Here is a 24,533-nt window from a genome sequence, read left to right as displayed (position 1 = left end):
TTCAGTGCTTTTTTGCTTCTGCTGTTTAAGTTTTCTGGAAGCAAGCACTGTTCCTTTCTTCCTTTTTTACATTTGCTGATGTGGGCATCTCCTGTTGTTGTTGTTAGTCACGAAGTCGTGTCCGACCAATCATGACCCCATGGACAACATTCCTCCAGGCCTTCCTGTCCTCCACCATCCCTCGGAGTCCCGGCTCACACCAACTGCTTCAGTGGCTCCATCCAGCCACCTTATCCTCTGCCGTCCCCTTCTTCTTTTGCCATCTATTGTTCCAAGCATTAGGCTCTTCTCTAGTGAGTCCTTCCTTCTCATTAGGTGGCCAAAGTATTTGAGTTTCATCTTCAGGATCTGGCCTTCTAAAGAGCAGTCAGGGTTGCTCTCCTCTAGGACTGTCCAGTTTGATTGCCTTGCAGTCCAAGGGACTCGCAGGAGTCTCCTCCAGCACCACAATTCAAAGGCCTCAATCCTTCAGTGCTCAGCCTTCCTTATGGTCCAGCTTTCACAGCCATACATTGCAACTGGGAAAACCATAGCCTTGACTATACACACTTTTGTTAGCATGGTGATGTCTCTGCTTTTTAGTATGCTGTCTAGATTTGCCATAGCTTTCCTCCCCACGAGCAAGTGTCTTTTAATTTCTTGGCTGCAGTCTCCATCTGCGGTGAACTTGGAGCCCAGGAAAATATAATCTGTCACTACCTCCACTTGTTCCCCATCTATTTGCCAGGAAGTGATAGGACCGGATGCCATGATCTTAGTTTTCTTGCTGTTGAGTTTCAAGCCAACTTTTGCGCTTTCCTCCTTCACCCACATCAGGAGGCTCTTTAGTTCCTCTTCACTTTCTGCCATTAGAGTGGTATCATCTGCGTATCTGAGGTTGTTGATATTTCTCCCAGCAATCTTAATTCCAGCTGGTGTTTCACCTAGCCCCGCCTTTCTCATGATGTGCTCTGCATATAAGTTAAATAGGCAGGGTGACAGTATACAGCCTTGCTGAACTCCTTTCTCAATTTTGAACCAATCAGTGGTTCTGTGTCCAGTTCTCACTGTTGCTTCTTGACCCGCATATAGGTTTCTCAAGAGACAAATAAGATGGTCTGGTACTCCCATGTCTTTAAGAACTTGCCACAATTTGTTGTGATCCACACAATCAAGGGCTTTAGCATAGTCAATGAAGTAGAAATAGATGTTTTTCTGGAACTCCCTAGCTTTTTCCATGATCCAGTGTATGTTGGCAATTTGATCTCTAGTTCCTCTCCCTCTTTAAAATCCTGCCTGTACTTCTGGAGCCTAGCTTGTAGGTTTTTGAGCATAACTTTGCTAGCATGTGAAATGAGTGCAATGGTGCGGTAGTTTGAACATTCTTTGGCATTGCCCTTCTTTGGGATTGGAATGCAAGCTGACCTTTTCCAATCCTGTGGCCGCTGTTGAGTTTTCCAAGTTTGCTGGCATATTGAGTGTAGCACTTTTACTGCATCATCTTTTAAGATTTTGAATAGCTCAGCTGGAATACTGTCACCTCCACTAGCTTTGTTGTTGCCCAGACTTCCTAAGGCCCATTTGACTTCACATTCCAGGATGTCTGGCTCGAGGTCAGTGACCACCCCATCGTATTTATGAGGGATGTTAAGCTCTTTCTTGTATAGTTCTTCTGTGTAATCTTGCCACCTCTTCTTAATCTCTTCTGCCTCTGTTAGGTCCCTGCCATTTTGGTCCTTTATCATGCCCATCTTTGCATGAAACGTTCCCTTCGTATCTCCAATTTTCTTGAAGAGATCTCTGGTCTTCCCTATTCTCTTGCTTTTTTCTATTTCTTTGCACTGTTCATTGAAGAAGGCATTCGTACCCCATGGACAACACCCAAGGGCATCTCCTAGGGCACCTCTAGTGAATGAAAACATACTTTGCACATGCTAGTGGAGCTGACCATGCATCTGTGCACATTTACCAAGGGTGCATATTATTCACGATCTCTAGGTCCCTTGACAGTCTGCAGGACAGAGACAAAGAGTTGTGGCCGAGGGGGAACAATATGCAGGACAGAAATGCTGTTGATGGACAATAATTATGTGCCACTTTTAGGGATGTAGGAGAGTTTTCACCTTGCTCACCTAACATGCCCTGTCAAACCTGATCACAAGTATGTGCTGAAAATATGCATAACTTGTCAACCACATGCTCACATTTTTCTCATGTTAAATTCCATGTTAGTTTGTGCAAATTTCCTCCATAGACTCAATCAGACCCATTTTAGACTATAGAGGAAAATTGCACAAATTAGGGGAAATTTGTACGAATTTCTCATTTGGTTACTGCTCAATTTGCAGAAGCTTCCATTCAAGCAGAGAGAGGAGCAATTACGAGCATGAATGGGCATCAGGTACAAGATGAGCACTGAGATGATGTTAAGAAAATCCCAGAAACGTCAAGTCTTTCTTGTTGGCCCACTCCTAGCTGCATTGTACTTTTTATATTTTCAAGAGCCTAAGCCAAAGCCTGGAACATGAGAAGCTATTCTTTATTCATGTCCTCCATTCCTTGTTATCCCAGATTCATTTTTTTCATTCCTATTGAGCCTGATATAATTCAGATGAAAACAGCTGTAAACGAGGATCAAATCCAATGCTAGTCTAATGTCAGTTTTATTCATTTCAGTATATTATATATTCTAACGTTAACATAAGATTCAACTCTCCCCAATTCTTTTAGGCAGGAATGGACAAGAAGTAGATTTTTAGATATTTTGAAATTCAGCCTGCAGCATTCTTGACCATAGGTTATGCTGTAAAGGTCCTCTGGGTGCTGAAGTCCAAAACATATGGAGATCTACCTTCTGCCAATCCATGCCTTCAGGATTGAAAAATATCTCTTTTACACTCTTAGGTGGAGCACATACTCCAGTCCAGCTGGGATTGTATCTTTCCAATGTACCACTTCCCTAATGTGATTCATTTACTTTTCACTTGCACACTTTTTATCCTTAGGAGAGCAACACTCACATAATTTCAGGCTTACCAACTTATAAAATTCAAAGTTTTAGAACAAGATGCAGGTTGCCTCTTAAAGTGTTTAAATGTTTTGCTAATCATTGTAATGTGTAGCTAATCTTTCTTTATGATATTTCCTGGTATTCCTTTCCCACAATCATTTTCTCTGGATCATTTTGATCATTTTTATTTTGTCATCCTCATCTCATGTCTTCATTGTCTCCCCCCTCCCCCCTCCCCGTCCCCCTCCCCCCATTCTCTCTGTGCTATTCAAATATACTTTATATTTATTTATAAATTAATAGATTTTGCACCATTAGTAGAAAACTGAGTAAGACCAGTGCTTAGAATATGATTTGCATACTACATTAGAGACTTCACCATCTAATTAGAATGTGAAATAGCCACAACATAGCATAATACATACTATTTATTTGTAGGCATAAAATAGCAGCAGAAGTACTCACTTTAACAGTAGAGAAGGAAATGCTTGCATCAAGAGTGAATGTATTATCACTTTTTATTATTTTATGAAGCTCATTAACCATAGCTTCCTTTTTTCCTGGCAGTGTGTCTGAAAATCTTTAGAAAACAGTAGGTCCACAGCTGTTTGATTTTCTGTTAGGTTCACTGATTTTCATCAAGTTGTTGTGGAGAACTAAAATAAAATACTGTGTTATAGGAGAAGTAAGAACATACAAATTGCACAAGATTGAATAAATATTGGCCTAGTTCTTACAGAGGTAGAAGGTTCCAGACACGGTTTGTACATCAGTTTTCAGGCTCAAATGAGTGAAAGGTCTTTCATAAAGACAACTAAAATAGAAAACTAGCATCTTTTTGAGAAAGTGAGGTTACAACACTTTTCTTTGCCTTAATTATTTTTTTACTTTGTATTTCATATTTTCAGTATTTAGAAGCAGTCAATTCTTCAGGTTTGCTACCTCAATAAGAATTAGGCCATAGTTTCTCAATGGGATAGACATCAAGACCTGTAGGACTCATTGCAAACTAATGGTGCAAATTAAATTAGTCTAATTCTTACCCAGCTGAACAGAAGTGAATGAACAGGCCTATACAGACAGGCAGGAATCTGCAAAAGCATATAGATGAGAGCAGTCCATTAATTTCCTGTGATTTGGCTGTTGGATTGAGGTAGCTTGAAGAAAGATTAAAAATTCATCACCATCCATGTGGCTGGATCTTTGGCACTTCCCTTGACTTGGGCAATAATGTTACATTAATCATTAAGTACTACTCATATCCTAGATAGGAGTATATATCTTCACATGCTCTCAGAATTTATTTCACTGGTACAGGTAGAAAATTTAAGACACTGGACTTTAAGGCCTACTGAAGAGTGTTGCATCCTGGTCTCCAGTAAACACTGAAGAGCTACTTTAGAAGCTTTTTATTGGAGTAACTACCCATGGGACCCCTCCATTCTGCCAGGAATAATGCCAACTGCAGGTCCAGGCTGGCAGGAAGCCCCTTGTGCCTCTTGGAACATACAGACTATCAGTCCTAGAATCAAATGCCCTGAATGCATTGGCCACCAACAGTCTCTCTCCACAGAGTATGGAAATGGAAACTTGTCCAATAGGCATCCTGATGCTTCCTGAAAGGCTCATCTAACAGGGAGCAGTCCTGTGCATACTCTCTGGCCCTGTGTGCAGGAAGGAGAACCACCACTTCAGCCTAAAGCTACACTGGACTGGGTGTTCTGTCCTGTCCTGCCTCCTGCCTAGGTGTTGCCAGGATGGATGTCCCCAGATGATTCTCAAGTGCCTCTCCTCTTTCCTGTTCACCAGGCAGTGGAACGCCAAGCCAAGAAGAATTGCTCACCCTCCTGCTGCTTCAATGAAGCCACTGTGTCTGGGGTTGAAGTTCTACCTGGGATGGGATGGGGTCTCACAAGGGGTGGGTGGGCCCTTCAACGGCCATGTGTATGTCTTCAGTGGTGAGAATACAACTAGTATTTCTTATTTCTTCCTTCTGGCCCACTTCATTACTTCTACATTTCTAGTATGTTTGAGCAAAATGTGTTTGTACACTCTGCTAATTGTGTGCAGTTCACATTTTAGGAAGAAGTACTGAATGTTCCCTCAATGCTCACAAGCCTCTGGCTTGTAGGTATACAAGAAAGTAGTGCCAAGTTGGAGGAGAAGCAGAGGTAATTGCTGTCTCTTCACACCTCCTGCTCTGCACTTCACCGAGACAGCCATTTCCAGCTATCAAGCTGAGGTGTTTCAGCATGAGAGGGAAGGAGGATCTCAGAATAGCTTGCATCCTGGGGTTCCCAGTCTCCTCCCTCCTTTGTACCCTCTATCCCCACTCCAAATTCAGTCTTCCAACTCAGGGAGGCAGCCACTGCAGTTCTGTCCACACTGGGAGAAAGAATGGAGTGCAGATCTGTAGCTCCAAGGACAGAAATGCATTTCTGACCTTCTATCTGGGAATCCGAAGTATCCCATGCCCCCCTTGGGACCATGACATTGGTCTCTTAAATTCCTTTTAAAACATGGAAACATCGTGTCTACAATAATAAATGTATCTCTGCTTATGCAGAATTGAGTATGTATGTACTTTTGTTGTTTTTGTTCTTTTCACCTAGGTAACTTCAAACAAGATCTCCCTACCACCACTTCCTAACTAATTCATTTCATCGAAATATGTGGAATTGCAAAGAGAGACATCTACCGCCAGGGGCAGGGAAAAATAAATAGAGGGTGACATGATACCACTTCTACTATGTGTATTTCAGACACAAGAATAACATTAAGAGTAGGATGACACCTTTAAAGACCATTCTCATAAAAATAGCTATATATTCTCTCCCTCTACACTTTAAGTTCAAGGTCAGTATTGCAACCTTGATAAGCAGGGTTGTTAATATAAGGGCCATTTCACATCACCTTCAAATGTGATGTGCTCCTTATAGGAGGAAGGACTAGCAAGTGTTATGTAAGCGGATTGTAACTCACAGCTGGGAGGTATTTCATTCACTAGTGCTTTGTATGTGTGCCAAGTGAGCAGATGTCTATGAAGAAGGCAACAAGAGGTGACTTTTGCAGGAGATTATTCTGTACAGTTTTTAAAAGAAAACTTACAGACTTGAATTGTTTGTGCCTGAGCCTGCCTGCCTGCCTGCCTGTCTGTCTGTCTGTCTGTAAGAGATAATGCTATAAAATGCTTTAAGAAATGGCCAGCAGAACTTCCACTTTAACAACAATTATTTTGTAACAACTTAATCTGTTTGGATGTTTGTTGTTGAGACCTGTACTTGAAATGGTGAGAGTCAGTTCTGAATGAACTGACCAGGGAGATGCACAGGTTTTTACTAGACTGACCAAATGTATTAACAGTACAAAGAGAGCATCATGCCTTTCTGCCTATAACAATCCAAGCCCAGAAACTTTTTGGTGCGCTACCTGGAAGCAGTGCTTATGGTTTATTTCTGGGATCTCCATCTCCCTACATAGGAAATTCCATTATATAAGGTCAGACAATTTATCCTCCTGGTCAGTACTGTTAACATTGATTGGCAATTGACTTCTAGGACTTTGGAGAGTACTTTTTCCAGTTATTCCTGGAGATGCCAGGACTGAACCTGGGTTCTTCTGAATGCAAAGCATTTGTTCTGCCAATGTGACATATCTCTTCCATCATTGAGCCGATCAGTGGAAGACCAGCCCTTCCTTCTTCCCTTAGATGACAGACTATGGAGTTTTTCTTTTCTCTCACCATTCTTTTTCTGATCCTCATTTCCATTACCCAGGCCCTTCAAGCAGCCTTTGTCCTTTATTCCTAAGCTTTCTCTCCATCTGGTTCTCATTTAACTTCTAGGACTCTGAATGGGAGTTGTATAAGATATGCTTCCAAGCAACAACGTGTAGGAATTTTACCAGGTTCTGTAAGGAAATGCTCTTCCCCCTACAAGGGCTGGTTTTACTATCATGTTTCATGAAATAACAAGATTCAGAGTTCAGAGTCCAGGCCAATTTTAGTTTTTACTCTACTGGCCACTTCTGTGTATTGTTTGAAAAAAAGATATGAAAATGCCAAGAACAGCCCTGTAAAGAAAAGATATGTTGCATCTTGATTAGATGGATGCAGTGCACTTTACAAGGGGTTAACTTTGAGTTCTAGATCAAATGAAGCCAGACCTTTCCCTAAAAGCAAACATGATGGAACTAAGACTGATATACTTCAGGAACATCATGAGAAGGCAAAAATCACTGGCAGAGACAATAATTTTAGGGAGGTTTGAAGGCAAAAGAAGAAGAGAAACCTAAATATGATAAGGTTTGATTCCATAAAAACTTGAGCTCACAAAAAATGAGTGGACAAAAAATGAGTGGACATCAAGAACAGGACATCTTGGAGAAGACTTGTTCCTTGTGTCAGTGTAAACCAGGGACAACTTGATGACATATAACTACAATATATTTCAGGATTGTTTGGAAACTCCAGATGGTTCGGAATGCTCCAGAAAGGATTGTGTATAGGGAATATGTGACTTCTATGTTGCAACAGCTACACAGGTATTGGTTTAATTCCAGATCAATTTAAAATGTACATGATAATCTATAAAGTTCTTTAGCTCCAGCCTAGTGACTTCTACATGAAGGAGTAATCCCATCACCCACCTCATGACCTAGACTGGGTAATGAGATCTTCTAGTGAACCATCACTGAACCATTACTGAAACCAATTCTCACATCTTCATTAATATGTGACTGTGAGCTTATGTCCATGCATGTGTATGTGAGGTAAACCAACTAATAGGATCATTTCTTGAGATGTGGTATTCATGGTGGGTGATGCTTTATTAAAATTATCTCAAGAACTCAGGAAAAATCAAGTTGAAAAGATGCACCTTTTAGTTTTTCACAAATGTCTATGGAAGGAAAAAAAAAGATTGGTTAGTGCCACACACTCCTAGCACAGTGTCAGCAGATCATTCTTTCTAGCAGTGAAATAGAATAAGAAAGCTAGATGTGGAAAGCTATTGCTCAACATTTAAGGAGTGGGGATGATACTGAACAGGCATTTGTAAAATAAGTTTTATTGCTAAATTAAAAAAAGATTTTCTAGTTTTCCAATGTACTGCTAAATTTTTAAATAACCATTTTGTCAGAGCTGAACGTCAGAGGAAAGGCTGTCACAAACCAGGTTTTCCTTGGTTTTTCAAATACAACAACAAAATCAAAGCTTGTGGAAAATGTCAGTGACAGTACAGTATTTTTGAACACATTTTGCAGCTCCAATTTAACCTGCCCAGAAGGTTTGGTAAGCCTGATTTGTGTTTGTGCATGCAAGTGTGCTCATGGAATGACACAGAAAAAGCTCCCTGATGTTGGCCCAGATGTTCTGTCATTAGGAACAAAATGGTGGCCATATGCTTCTATTATTATAATGGCTGGAGCGCATGTGGGCATACTTGACCAATTCTACTGGTAATTAGGCATTTTAATCTGGGGAGAAAGTACATGGGAATCTCTGTTGTAATATATTTCTATATCATGGAGTGCTGGGAAGAGGCAGAGGCAGATAATGCGGCTTTCATGCAAATGTCTGTGCACCTTGTTTGTAAATTAGATTTTCAGTTATAGGATTGGCATAATTTCTAATATTCTGCTGTAAAACATGCCTAGTTCATAGAACTGCTGATTACACTTCAGGTTTTTCAAGGAAGAAATATATTCCTTGATAGACTCAACCATGACCCCTTCAAACACAAATTCAAAACAATGGAGCCTTATGACTGAACATTTTTCCCATGATGGTAATGCCCTAATATTACAATCCAGTATGGTATTAGAGTACTCTGTAATATTACGATGTCCTAAAGATAGGTACACAGATGCTTTTATGCTCTAGTACATTTTCTTTCTCTGTGATTTAACAGCATTCGTGCAGAGACTGGGCAGCCAGTCCTGGGTACAATAATCCAGTTTTGAGTTACCAGTGCCTGAAGCACCACAGCTGAACCAATATGGTCCAGGAATGTCTTTAGCAGGTATACCAGACTAAGTTTCTAACTACCAGGATCATATCAGTCCTTATCGAAAAAGATGCACCATCTACCAGGTGTTCATTTTTCTGTGGTGGTTCTTTGACTACTTGGATTCACAAGATCATGCTGGCCTTAACTAGTTACAGGGATTGAGAAGACAGATGGCCAGCCACATGCCAATATCTTCTTGGAGTCATCAACTAATACTGATTGCCAAAAAAAAAAAAAAAAATCTATCACAACTGGTGTCAATTGGTGTCAAACTGCCTTATTCTTGTATTCTATATTGGAAAGGCTAAGATAGCATGCATCCAAGAGTTCTAAAAATGCATCCCTTGGGGCCAGGAGCCTTCAGACCACTCCAGGGAGCTCTGTTAGGTGGCTACCTGAAGATTAAATGGATGTTGCTGCTCAGACTACAGTTAAGTGTTCTAACCAATGTCCAATTAGCTTCAAAGCAAGCTTTCTACTGCTTGCACTCTAGTTGTCAGCATGCCATGAATTCTGCCATTCTGTTCTTGCCCTTAGGCTCCAAAACATCAGACAATCTTTTTGCAAAGCGAATCTTTCACAGCTACAAGACAAGGCAACTCTAGTGAGTTTAGAAGCTTAGCCTCTGCTCATGTCAAGAAAGCTGAACTAAGGACTTCTTCCCCAAATCTTTCCCTTTCAGTAACTCTGAGGGCTCCACCCTCACCAGCTGGAGAAGGGCCAGTTGGCAAGACCTATGCAAGACCTCTAAATGATCTCTTTCAATACCTTGTCAGGGATTGGGCAAGGCAAGGGCTATCCCTGCTCCCCTTCTTTGACTTGTCTCATCCGTTCCAAAACATGCCTGCTGTCCTGGTCAACCTGGGAACTTGTGAACAGTGACTTGAGGATGCTTTAAAGGCCTGTCCCTCTCCCTGGGTTCACAAAACTCCCATCACTGTTTCTCCTTCTTCTTTAGAATCCCAGTCCCTGGTGGCCACTGAGAGTGGCAATTGGCTTCATTCACTACACATCCAGCCTACTTCCTCACCTGCAGCTCTGCAGAGAATCAGGGCAAAACAGGCTCAGGAGATCCAGGGAGCAAGTCCCCAGGGTAATTCTGTAAGTGCCTCTTTGCAGCTTGCCATTCCTCAGTGTAACAGGGGCCAAAGGATCAGTCACCAGCTCTATGCACTGGAAAATTCCACAGAAGCATCCATGAGTTTCTGAGGATGGGCAATCTTAATGTAAGGACTGGGTCTGCTTCTCCCAAAATACATCGTTCCAATGTGGTAACCTCAGAGTTGAATCTGAACTAGAAAAAGAAATGGAGTTGGAATTCTTAGCTGAAATGCCAAGAGCGACATCTGCAGGTAGCTGGTGATAACCAAACCATCTCCCATTCTGCAGGAGACACTGTTGAACAAGTGTTCAAGGCCAGAGAGGGAGGGATGTAACATAAGCAGTCTGAAATCAGTTCAAGAGAGCAGACCAATGGAGTAGTATCTGACGTTCCCACTACAAGCAGTAGGAACATTAGAGAGGAAATTCAGTATGTATTCAACTTCTTGGCATGAACAGTTGTCTCCCTAATTAGCTGGCTTCCTAAGTAGACTGATTTCTTTTGCAAGGAGTTCTACAATATTTCCTTTTTCTCACAAAGCCATCTTTCCTGCCCTATTTTGATATAATAAAGACTCTTTTCTTGAACTGCTTGGAAGAAGAAAGGAGAAGGAGAAAGACCAGCCTCTGACAACTAATTAATCCTCTTTGTAGACACCTCAACAGCTTCAAGGCAATCCCATAGAAATCCAGAATGAGTGCTGGTAGGAAATATTAACTAACTGCTTGCAATCATCCCATCAGAGGTTACACATTTTCATTTTTCCTGGCATCCAGTATTTGTACTAATGTTCCTAGTGATCACATTGGACTAAAGGCCATGCGCTGCTGAAGATGGTGGTGTGGTGTGCCAGCACAGCAACCATCCAGTCTCAATCAGAGTATTTTATTTTGCTGGTAGAATCAAGTTTATTTTCTTGCTCAAAAATACCATTCAATAAAACAATGTAACTGACAATCCTTCTCTCAAACACGAGATGTGCATCAGAACCCTCCATGCCCCATCCAGTTGATACCTTTCAGTAGCACTAGGAGTGGGCAAAACTGTGTCAGCAACTCCTGACACCAGATTTGGAGTCAGAGCAGTGTGCCAGGGACCAGAAATAAAAAGGGTCTCCATCTCATCACTGCTGGAGCAGCAAACCAAATAATCTGGTACTGGGTAACATGCAAGGAAGAGTAGATGGGTGTGTGTGGGAGGAAGGGGAGAAAATAACTGGGGAATAGGAAGTAATATGACTGCACTGTGTTCCTACTGACATCATCACAGGCATTGCAGGGCTTCTTTTGCTTGGGAGAGATCTTGTTTTCTAAACTGGGATGGGCGGATGTATTTGTAATGTGCTCCCAATGACCAGAGGAGTTTCCCTTTTGCAATTCATTTTCTGGTTCAGGAACTATTAGAATCTCTGTTCTGTTTCGTTAGTAGTAGTGCTTTTTTTGTAAGAAAAATGGTGCTGGAACTCATTATTTGCTTTTTGCACATAGTCAGTCACTGTGCACACACCCACACACGCCAGTTGTGTAACGAAACATAATGGTCGCCGCCTGCGGTAAGCACTCAGTGCGCGACCACACAACCAATCACAAGCTGAGCAGCGCCACAAGCCGAGCAGCGCCATCACAACCAACGTGGACGAAGTACACATGTATCGGATTTGACACACAAGCAGTCCGCATGCACTGTTTTAGTGATTTTGCCACTGACCTGCTACATTGGACAGCACGATTCAAATTCACATGGACCAAACATCAAATTTTCAAAAGTTACTTTTAAAACTTGGAAAATCTGTCGAAAAAAGGTGCCAGAACTCTGTTCCAGTGTGTTCTATGACAAAAAATGCGCGGTTTAGAAGTAAATCCGTTTTACTAGTTCTGGTTTTATCTGTTAAGCAGTTGCTAGGTAAAACTCCAATTAAGCTGGATTGGATTAACTCCAGTCTGAAGTAAAAGTGTGCCTGCTTTTTGCTGAAGTGGGTATTGAGTGCTGTTTTATCGATGTGAATCTCATTGTTATGCTCAGGGGCTTCTCTATATGAAGGGTCTAACTCACTGCTTTGAGGCCGCTTCTTCCATTTTTGTTGCAGGAAGAAAAATGAATCTTTTGCATGAGTTTTTCTCCTGGGAAAATTTCTGTGCTGTTCTGTATTCTGTTAACCAATGACAAGGTGGTTGTATGCTATAGCTGCAATATAGCTGATTTGCAGTTATGTGCAGTGTTTTTGTTCCAGTTTTTCCTGATTTAAAATTTAATACTAGACTTGCCTCAAAAGGAATAGGGACTGGAGAATGTCAACATTATGAAAGGACCCCACAAACTTCTGTGACTGAACAATCGCATGCATATAATAAATGCTCCATGTAGAGACATCTGAAGTTTTACTGATTTAGATAGTGAGCAATAAGATTTCCCACTTAGATAACAAACATAGCTATGCGAGTCTAAAGCTGCCTCATATAATTGATCAGGATAACTTTCCCAAGGTCCTGCAAAAGCATTTGCCTGGAGATGGGGCAACTGAGTTGCAATTATTTATCTTCATTGTATGTTTGTTTCACTTCTCCCAGGGCAAATAAAAAAAGCCTTTGCTCATAGAACTAAACTCATATTGCCTTGAGCAGTAAAGAGAAGATGTGCATTCAATAATTCCTGATTGATATTTGAGTCAGATATGAGCATCTACAACTTTGGTTTTTTTTTAAGAAACAACATTAAGTTTTACATAAGGATAAATGCTGGCAAAAAGACAGATGCACAAGTTAAAATCTGTGCTTGTATGCAATAAAATCTATGCTGTATGCTTGTACATCCAGCTGAATTAAATCAAATTTACATAGTGTACATAGACCAAGGCCACACGTACAGTGTTCAGTGAAGAAATTAGGTTTAGTTATAATAAAGAAACTCTATTCGAAAATGTCATATTTAGGAGATTTACCAAAATTTGGTGGTGGTGGTGGTGGTGGTGGTGGTGTGTGTGTGTGTGTGCGCGTGTGAGAGAGAGAGAGAGAGAGAGAGAGAGAGATTTAGTTTATAAACACAGTAGATTTATCATGGTTCCTCAAACAAGACATTCCAGGGTAGGAATACTTAAGGAATATATCACTTATTTCTTTCTTCACTACTCACTGAGCTTTGTTAGTTCTCTCTCCTAAGGGCAGGACACTAAAAAAAAAAGTAGGGAAAGTAGTAATTGGGTGACTGCTTGAAAAATGCAAGTTTTTCTTCCACTATAATCTCCACATTCTTTCTCTATCTCCTTTCTTGTTCACATGCTGTGTCTTTGGTACTAATGCGACAGAAAACAAAAAACCTTTGGTGCAATTCAACAGGAATACTCCATCATCTTTTGTAGCACAAAAAGGGAAGGGTAGGTGCAATTCCTTCAAATGGGTAACTACACCAATAGCTATCCTCCATTTCTGACCAGAAGGTAGCTACTGAAAAAGGTAGGCTTTAAAAATCAGATGGAAACTCTGAATGTAAAACAGCAAATGATAATGTAAAGTCTTCTAGCAAAATACAAAACAAAACGTTACATTTCCTTCAATTTCACAGGTTTCATCCCCTAACATGAGCCTGTTCTTTCTGCAGATTTCATCTAACTCTTTCTATGAGATGGCTCTGTCTGTCTGTCTGATTTCTTTATCATGATAGTCAATAGGAGACACATAGGATTTCCTATTGACAAGGCACTGAGCTGAATCAGGTGGCATAACTAAAATTCATTGATTTTTTGTTATAAGCACCTTATGGAAAGCTTTTTCAGCTTCAATTCTATACATATTTAAACAGTCTGCCTGGAGAATGTTGAGAGCTGTAGGACTTTTTTCTGCCTAAAGATTCACTTCAGCAGAATTCAAGGGCCAATGACAGATTTTTAGGATACCTGATAAAAGAAAAAAGAAAAACTTTGAATGGGCTTAGGAAGTGAGCTGAGCTGAGATCAAGACCACAAATGATTGCAAACACTAGTGTAACTCCTCTTTGCACTGAAGTACTCTTCAGTGAGGTGAGCAATATTGCTGTAAACCCAGCAAGCTCCCACAGTTCATGCTGCATATATGCCAAGCCAGTGGGCACAGAGGCGGCTGTCATGCACAAGAGGCCTGTATTCTGCTGGCTGACCACTTGGCCATTTGGAGTGCTCAGTCAGACTCAGGGCAGAAAGAAGGCAGACTAGAGTCCAGGGAGCCAAAGATAGGTAACAGATGCCCACCCACAAACCAGGCTCTTTCCACAACTCTAACTTAGAAATGATTTACTTCTACCTCTCTATGTTTCCAGACAAGCATGCAATAATGATAGCATAAGAGTTTTCAACCATCTTGTGTAAAGAGTGTATGTGAGGGTTTTAAGTTGCTTCTGAATGACTAATAGCAACAGACATTAAAGACCGCTCAGTCAAGACAGTCCTCTGTCAATTTGGAAGGCAGAGGCCAGCACAGAGCAAGAGAATAGGCAGATGCTTGCCTCTAAAGATTCATCTTGCGTTATTTTAGCCTGTACTTCTCCAGAAATGAAGGATGTCAAGTATAATAACCTCATGGCACACATACTTTTCACAAACAAACATCCTTTATTTTCACAAGGGAAAGGTAGTAAATTTGAACAGGAAAAATATTTTTCCCCTATCACTGCTCCTATCTTGATTCCATGAACTTGATTACCAAATGCTCTTAAAGAATATAGAGACAGATGCTCGTCTTTGGGCGTGACCATATTTCCATTTCTGTTCCATTTTAGAGTTTCTCAATTTTATGGGAAATGTATAATGTTTGTGGCAGAGAGGAAGTATCAGTGTATTTAAACGTTAAACAAGTAAGCAAGTACATGGACACATATACTTTTAACAGTGATACTTATATTTTCTAAGACCTCTTTCTAAATACATATTCATCAGTAGAATTGTAGAATAATAGAATAGCTGATGGATAGTCATAGAAGAATAGATACTATAGAGTTAGTACTATCAGTCTAAATGGTAGTTGTTAATATATATTGTTCACAGGCATTTGTAAGTATTTCTAAGAATGTTAACAAGTGCTAATACAAAAGCTAGTTGCAATGAATATTTTGATTAGAGCTTTGGTGAGACCTACAACACACTATTAGATATACTTGTTTTTCTCCTCCCTCTCCCTCCCTCCCTCCCTCCCTCCCTCCCTCCTTGTGTGTGTGTGTGTGTGTGTGTGTGTTTATGAATATTTCATGGACTTTTTGAATATTTGTTTTGTGATGACTCTGGGCTGTGCCAAAAAGTGAATTCTAAGTTGTTTGCTTTTCTTTATAAGCCTCATTTTAGGAGAAAGAAGAACTGTTGTAGAAAAATGGCACTGCTGTGGGTGTTCATGAACAAACAGATCCATCAGCTCAATCTAATACAACCTTGTAAAAATTGGGACCTTGAAGTGCATTTGGTATTCAAAGTGTAACCAATCACAAGGATAAGTGTAGTGACATGATGTATTCTTTATAGACATAAGCATGTTGGCACAGTCTAATCAGAGCTACTATGGACTTTACAAGGTGGAAGTATAAGCCACTAGCTAAACAGTGTATTTCTGGTGCAGACAAATGATTGACATTATAGCTATATCAGATTCAATTTAAATCCTTATTCTTAATCCTGAACTTATTTTGGTCAAGAATCCTAGCCAGGTATTTTTTCACAGCCTACCTTTTAAACAAGATTAATATGTATGCCAGGATATCTGTGTCTTTGGGAATAGGTGGGATATAAATAAATATAATATTAATGATGGCTTGTGTTCTGTCTTCACAAATATGTTATGTTTTGCTGTGTATGATACAATAATGAACAGCAATTATTAAGTTTAAAGGGGAGAACATAGTCATCAATTTAAGGATAAAAGCCTGTTCCAACATTTGTGCAAACTATGCCTATTATATGCATTCAATTACATTTATAGGATACATAACCGCTTCCCATATGCAGATGTGATTTTTAGTGTGCGTTTCCCCCCCATTTCATTTAACTTTTGAAAAATGGGGAATGTGATAAACAATTAACAATGCTGACCTCTTTCTTCCCTGCTATTTCATAACCTATGCATATATGCATCCTGTTTCGTGTGTGTGTGCGTATTTTTCATTACCACCATCATTCTGTAAAGGCCAACCTAAAACTGTGGATGGACATAACCAAATACATGTAGATAGCTTGCAATCCTGAAGTATGTTAGATGGAAACTACTGCTCTGATGAAAAGCTCTAGGTAGGAAGCAAGCTTCCTAGTACTGGACTGAAAGATCAGCTTTCCAGAACATTGTCCAAGTCAAAGGGAGGAGTCAGACACGAAGTCATTTATGTACTTCTAACTTTCCTGATTGCTACATTTTGTTGTGGTGGCTTCTGTACTGCTCCTCTTCACCTCTGCTGTATTTTGCCTCCAACTTCCTTGCAAAACATTACTATATGTTTAGGTAACATTGCAGTTTGTGATGGTACCATTGGGGACAGATACATGGATAAGTGGAGATTTGTTTCAGTTTGACCAAAGTTGATGCAGTTTTCATCTCTTGGCCAAAACACAGACCCAAGTACAGTCTGAAATCTGAACATTCCCATGTTTCTGATGTGAGTTGCACAACCAAAAATGAATATGAAAAATAATCATGAAAATTTATACATTTTAGAAGTGTATAAAATTGATATGTACATAGGGAAACATGCACATTAAAATGTGTACATTTCATGTGAAAAGGCACCAGAGTTCACAAATGGCCATAAATTGGAACAAGATTTAGGGTGGGAAAGGGAGAACCTAGATTATGTTGAGTTTTGATGATCTGTACATTCCTACTAGTTAGAATTTGTGGCTAAGAAAGACAGGCTACTGACAGACTTCCATAAGGTCTACGACACCTTAATAACTGAGTTCAGACATGGCACCATTCTCTTTTTACTAAATAAGGTCCAGGTACTTGCCACTAAATCTTCCCAATTAGCATTATTAGAAATTTTAGTAACAAGGAAAGATTTGCACTCAAATTCCAATCTGACCATGAAGATTAATAGTCATTGTCATGGTCTAATCCAGCCATTGCCTGACTGAGCCTAATCTAACTAACAGATTACTGGTTATCCTGATTATAAAATAACCACGGGGAGAGCGATATACACTATCTAGAACTTGTTCAACTGTTTGATAAATTTGTCACTTTAAGAAGGGATGTTTGCATTATGTCAATTTCACCTTCTGAATCCAAATGTAATTTGTGTTAAGAAATGCATGCATTCCTGTGCTTATAATGTCTTCCTAAATTAAAAAAGTGTTATGAGAACATGCACACATTTGGAAGTACACAGTCTCCCACAATGTAAATTCAAATAGAATTAAACATGAGCTAGATTTTTTATACTTTTGCAAACCACTGCAACAAATGTTGTACCTGTCAGAAATGTAATCTGGTGATTTACCAGTGTACATCTAGCGTCATGTATCATTTATATCACAAAATAAAACATCCTACCCTAAAATATCCTTGCATTTCTGAATGAAAACTCTTAATAGCTCTGAATCCCATCTTCTGGAGCCTCTCCTCTCCTCTCCTCTCCTCTCCTCTCCTCTCCTCTCCTCTCCTGGTGACTGACAGGTGATCTTCAGTATCTTGTTGCTAATGTTCTTGCTGGAATGTTGTGGCATATGTTACTTCATATTCTGACAACATCAGTGTGTAGCTATTTGTACAGTCCTGTTCACTGAGACATAATAATTCAAGAGTGGAATGTGTGACAATGGAGACCTGAGTTCAAATGCCAGCTCAGCATTCGAAACTGGGTGACCCTGGAAGAATCAATATCTCTGAAACAATCTATTTTTTGATATTATTATGAGGATGAAATAGAACAGAATACAATAGAATAACTCCCATGTACAGTGCTCTCAGTTTCATGATATAAGATGAGTGTGATAAATAATAATTATATCATGCTCATACAGTGGTAGGTAGGTTGACAATTAATATACAGAACATTGCCCCAATGTGATATTCATGTTGTGTGCACACACCATATTAAGGTGGCCATGCATGCATGCAGAGTTGCCCAGTTCAATGGGAATGCAAGCTGAGATAGTGAGGATGAGATTGTTGTGTAATCTCAGAATGTTCAAGCAGTAAACCAAGGCCAGGTAACATTTGAGAAAATAGAGTTGGAGGAATTGGCAGTTGAGGCTGATGAGTGCCTTGGTTGATTCACCTGTGGGAATGGGGAAATAGGGGAAGAGGAGGAGGAACTGACAGTTTCTGCTGGTGGGAGCCCTGGTCTAATCCATGGAGAGATGGTAGAGCCAGAGGATGGATGTGTCTCATAACGGGAGAGTGGGAATAGAGAGCTCAGTAGTTTGTTGGACATAGAAGTCCTTCTTCATGAACAGATGGCACCAGTCAATAGGTGTCTGCACCAGTGAGGTTCAATTGGAGAAAAATGGGAACAGCACAGACGAGCATGATTTTATAGCATTGGAGTAAGATGCCAAACAGGTTATAAAGAAGAGTTGGGGAAATGATGGGGGAAGAAAGTTCTGTCGTACAGCGTGCCCAAGAGGCAGCAGGACCACGTTTCTTGCCTGAACTCCTAGCTCTGGAAAGTACTGATGAAGTACTTTCTCACATCCCATATGTTGCTCCAGCATCCCCTGATGTGCCCCTTATATAAAAGTGATAAAACCATGATTAAAAGCAGACTATTTGGGGAAACATAGGTACATATTTAAAATAGTCCTTGTGTGTTGTAGATGTTGTAGTCTCATTCTAGAGAGCACTCAGGATGGGAACCAGCTGGGGTGGCCAGATCCCCGATTCCATAGACAACCTCTGTCTTCAGATTGGTGTGGCATTGTTGACTGTAACATGGCCTGAAAAGCAGTAAAAGAAAATGCTCTCTTTCTTCCTTGCTTCCAAGGTTCCGTTGTTTAATTGGGTTAGTCATGAATAGCCAGTGTATATTTCTTTTCCTGACTGACTGCTCTCCCTTGTTTTCACAACGATGATTCCAGGTGATAATCTAATGCCAGCTGACTTTTGCTCTCCTTTCCCACCATTAAACTCCATTCTATTTGCTTCTACCTCGATTCCCCACAGTTAGCACACCAACTGAATAGAAAACATCTGTTTTTTCTGACCATGTGGATGTCAAATCCTATTGCACTATTCTTAATAAAATCAGATTTTATTGACCTTGCATAATTTACATTTCTTTCCCCCAAATCCTTCATGTTTGACCTCTTGCATTTTCCCAATACACTGTGAGAGAAAATTGATCTGAGCCAAAGTCAGTCTTGATGGAAACATTAACTGATTTTCCAATAGGCTACCCAGCAATAATTAAGTGCTTTTGTAACCAACCAGTTAAAGAAACACGATGATGTTACCTCATTTGTATGATCAAAATAAATGACTGACTTCAGGTAGTTTGTGTTATTTGAGGGTTGTTCTCCTCCCCCAAGCTATGCCACCTATTTTTGGATTAAACCACAAAGTGTACTCAAATTAAGGAAAATGGTACCTGAAGATCTGGTACCTGTCTTATTTTATCATGCAAATGAGTTCGCGCTCTCTCTCTCTCTCTCTCTCTCTCTCTCTCTCTCTCTCTGTGTGTGTGTGTGTGTGTGTGTGTGTGTGTGTGTGTAGCAAAGACTGAATGTTTGTCATTTGTTCACATTTTACTTCCCAGTGTCATTTCCGGGGAATTCCAACAGTATCCTTGTGCAGTAGTGTGGTGACAGGATAATATTATGGCCATTTTTCTCCATCTACCTGTTCCCAAGATGCCTTTCTGGTAATGTTAATTTACAGACCCTGTAGACTGACTGATCCCTCCTTCGAAGTCTGTGGATAAGCACCTTTCAGATACCAAAGTCTTGTATCAGCTGAACCGAAGAAATGATGTTTTATTTAAAGTATTATGAAATGGACAAGGCAGAAGAGATCGGAATATAATTTAGTTATATGCATGTTTTCAAATTTAAAAAAAACTTTATTGTCTTCCTTTTTACCTTCTTTCTCTTTTATTTTTCTTCACTTTTACTTTAGTGGTTTTTGGCCAGTTTGTATTTTTCCAGACATCACTCCATGATGTGGTCGAAGTATATGATGGCCCAACTCAGCAGTCGTCACTATTATCTTCCCTTTCAGGATCTCACTCAGGTATCTCAAAATATTATGACATATTAAATGAGTGTACATGTGCAAACACTGTGAAAGATGGACTAAAATTCAAAATCATTCCCTCTTTTTGCATGCTGTGGTTCTAATGATGATGATGATGATGATAATCTCATGACATGACTATTATATTAATTAATGCAAAAGCAAAGATGCAACCACATGCTGTGTGTTCAACTGTAACATGTACTGTGTGATTAGTAATAGAAACCTGGAAAAAAAGTTGGACTAGATTCAAAGGGATCCTAACACGAGCAAAAAGTACATGTTTTTTCCAGGGGAGGTAATGTCCATCAATTTGCAACCTCATCTACAGCCCCAAATTTTCACTTTTCATACTTACACAGTATTCCTAAGTGTGTCCGCATTGCTCAAAGTTGTCTTGTCAGGGAGGTCAGAATACCCTATGTAAGCTGAATTCTATGTAATCTATGGTTTCAGTCCAAAGCAGTGCAAAGTGGAATCCCTCTTGTGCTGGAAGAAATGAGGTGGGGGCTCTTGGTATTCCTTCAGGTTTCTTTGCAATCCATTCCATGGTCTGAGGTAGTTGGAGGTCATTTCCAACAAGGGGTCAACCAACGTGTTGACTTGACTTCCAGTTAGTGTCAGGGAATATATCAAAAGGATAATGTTGTCCTTCCTGCATTCCTAATTAATGGGGATTAGTTAATATTCCCAATTTCTCAAAAGTACACAAATGCAATTTTAGTAGCATGTAATAATCATAACATCAGAGGACTAGTTTTGATTATCTTTTGTGCATACAAAAACATAAAAGTTTCAGGTTTTGTTTTGATTTAATGTTTACTGCATTTATTGTGGCGAAAGCTATGTGGTTTTCTCAGATGCACTACGATCAGTAAGTTAGGGTTATTGGTGGAAAATTGTTTCCGAAATAAAGTGTTTGCTTTCTTGAGTAGGAGAATCTCTCCCCTTGAGCTCAGGGAACCAGATTACCATCCGATTTACTTCTGTTGGACCTGTAACAGCTAAAGGATTTCACTTCGTGTATCAAGGTATGAAATACAACTGACTCAAACATGCTTCAGTTAATGCTGTGTGCCAGTCTTTCATCTTTCATTCTGTTTATGCAATTAAGGGCTAGGGTTAGGGTTTACTTGAAAGAAAGGAAGGCAGGAAGGCAGGCAGGCTCAAACATGTATTTAACACAGTAGAGATTAAAAAGTGTCAAATATAGATATGGAAAACACCATCTGGCAGTTCATGTGCCATATTTCCATATGTCTGTATATTTTGAATTCTTCAGCTTGTTGTTAGCTGTTCTTCAGAAGACATGGCTATCATAATTTCAAAAGCAAATATTTAGAGAGCCTAAGAAGGACTTCAGATTGTGGAAGGAAAAAGAACACAACCACACATTGTAAAAAAAAGCAAAGAAAAACACTTTCCCCTTTTTAGCTGCACTCTGTCCTTTCTATCCATCTGCTGAAATTTAGATTTCTGTACCAGAGTGAATATTGACAGTATTATATTCAACTGTATTAGTAATCGTGCTGTTAGTAATCAAGACATTTCACCTATTGTTTCTTTTAAGGACTGGGAATGTAAAATGATTGCATAACACTAATATATAAGATTTTTAATTTATAATATTTGAATATCAATTTGAGAAATAATGTATAAATTGATAAAAGTCATAGTCAACAAATTTAAACATCTATCTATCAGAGCAACATGAATTAATGTGAGTACATTGGTAGAAAATATGTCTTACAATCCCAGTATTAATTTAGAAAGGACTCAGAGTGATCTAATCCAAATAATAATTTTAATAATTTTCCAAATAATAATAATCCAAATAATAATTTTAAATTATTAAACTTGGACTTCTTATATGGAATCCTGGTAAAATGTTCATAAACTGTATCAATATTCTTAAGTGAGACAAATATATGTTTAAAACATAGTTTGAAACTTACTACAGTTAAAACTGGTTCACAGTCTTTCTTCTGTTATTCTAGCTGTTCCAAGAACAAGTGCAACACAGTGTAGTTCAGTGCCTGAACCACGATTTGGAAAAAGGATTGGAAATGAGTTTGCAGTTGGTTCATTGGTTCTTTTTGAGTGTAATCCAGGCTACATACTCTATGGATCAATAGCAATTAGATGTGACACAGTGCCCAATGCATTGGCACAGTGGAATGATTCCCTTCCTACATGTGTTGGTGAGTAGTTAAAGCTATATTTTTGAAGAGGTCTAGTTATTGTCTAATGAAGCATTATGAAGTCTGAAACCACTACTGAATAATTTCTTCCTGTATTGTGGCCAGCATGCATATCTTTCCAGTGTTTTGTTCTGCACAGATTTTTACTGTCTAGGGGTTTTTGCGTATCAGAAAAAGCAATCCTCTTTTTCTTGGGATGTTAATCTGTTTCAGTTCATGTTATCCCCACCTATTTGAAGTAGTATCATTTACACAGGATCATTGGTATAAACTCCCTAAACCAATCTTTTTATAAATTTACCCTGAGCATTTCATAGTTCTGTTAAGGCGGCAATCTTTTACATCATAGCTGGAAGTAAGTCCCTTTGAATTCTGTGGGGCATACTTCTGAGTAGCTGTTTGTAGGATAACTGTAAATTGTTTGTCCAGCCTTCTCCTTCTCTTAATCTTTTTATACTATCCATCCTGTCTATGATATGAATAACAGCCTTTAGCATTATTTTTAACCCTATTTTGAACATCTGTTATTCCACAATTTTGTTTTTTTCAAGTTAAATGCCTCTTTTCATTCAATCCTTCTATAATCATTATATGCTAGCATTAAAATAGTATCATCCTTTGTGATCTGTCAACATCCCTCAATTCTGTTTTCAATTCTGTTGAATTCACTACCAAACAATTTGACCAATGTTGCATTTCTCTATTTAGTTTTTTACTTTCTGTACTTTAGTGAATTTTTTGCTTACATTCAAGGTATCTGTGGTCCTTCATGATTTAATCTCATATTTGTTTATTTAGTTATTAACAGCTTTTATAGACCATCCCATTAACTAATATCTCGAGATGGTTTACAAGAAGTTACATTAAGTTAGATTGAGTTAGTCATCCAGGATTCAGATTAAGTTAATCATGACTAACCAGTGCCATCAACTTCAATGGAACTAAATCATGATTAACATTGACTAAACCCAACACATACAAGAATGTCCTCTGGTCCTTCACACTGTGTATTCATTCAAATAATCAGTTAAAAAAAAAAGCTATTTTTTAGCATGCCGATTAACACCTTCCCCAGTAACATATTCTGTCTTTCATGCTAACTGTGCCCTTTCATCATATTAAGTGCCTGCCTCATAATTCACTGCACATGTTTCTTGCTTCCAAGAACTCATGAACCAATATCAAATTTGATCACATTTACAATTTTGTTATCTGGATCTGCTGAAAATCCTGAACCCAATGTTGTTGCATGGCATGGTAAAGCACTTTGTATATTTGTGCACATATGTAAACTATCATACAAGCAATGTCCAACCATATCTGGGGTTTAGGGTCTGCCCAGCTTTGCTAGGTATTCAATCCGAGCAACACAGATGAGGCATAGAGATAGGAGTAGCTGTTCATCCCAGAACCGGGGTCGTGTATAATTTGTGCTGAATATTGTAGTGGGTGCTTTGGTAGTCTTACTGGGTCAACCCATATTTCAAATTTCTTGTGCCCTGCTTTCACAATAAAGCAATGAAAGCTGCATGGGTAGCAAGATAAACTGTATAATTGTTGCCATTTTAATCGTATTTAATTTTACATTTTTGAGTCTTCTATTTGATTAGAAAGTTATGAAGAAGCTGTGTTCCCTATCTTACCGACATGACCCCCTTAATTTGGAGCTTTTGAAAATCTGAAAATATGGTTGCTTTGATTTTTATGGTGACAAGCCATACTGGCTGCTCATGCCCACCCCCAGAATATCATGCATGGATATGAAAAAACATAGGAGGAGCAAATCTGATCACTTACAGACCTAATTCAAAATTCTTGCTCTTCAAATCCATTCACATTATCATAGGTTTCTGGGAAGGATCCTACCTGACAACATGTACCTATCCGAGCATCACTCTTTGAGGGGCTTCTCCAAGTGCTATCATATCCTGTAGGCTGGCTGGACATGAAATGATAGTATTTTACAGTAACAGCCAACTTTCATGCATGCACACCCCAAGATTCCTAACCAGTGTCCAATTTAATGTCTTTTCCTCATCAAAGACCTGATTTTGTCAT

General features: G+C 39.3%; 1 protein-coding gene across 1 annotated transcript in view; it reads left to right on the top strand.

The window, feature by feature from the left end:
- Positions 1-24,533, top strand: part of CSMD3 (CUB and Sushi multiple domains 3) — a 650,552-nt gene that overhangs the window by 499,129 nt on the left and 126,890 nt on the right. Inside the window, exons 33-35 of the mRNA XM_044421466.1 lie at positions 20,158-20,271; positions 21,210-21,305; positions 22,272-22,475. Of these exons, the coding sequence (XP_044277401.1) occupies positions 20,158-20,271; positions 21,210-21,305; positions 22,272-22,475 (414 nt within the window). The remainder of the gene's footprint in view (positions 1-20,157; positions 20,272-21,209; positions 21,306-22,271; positions 22,476-24,533) is intronic.

This window comes from Varanus komodoensis, unplaced genomic scaffold (assembly GCF_004798865.1).
Source record: "Varanus komodoensis strain SLA01 unplaced genomic scaffold, ASM479886v1 scaffold12, whole genome shotgun sequence".
NCBI classification, from domain to species: Eukaryota; Metazoa; Chordata; class Lepidosauria; order Squamata; family Varanidae; genus Varanus; species Varanus komodoensis.
This window is presented reverse-complemented; position numbering and strand designations above follow the sequence as displayed.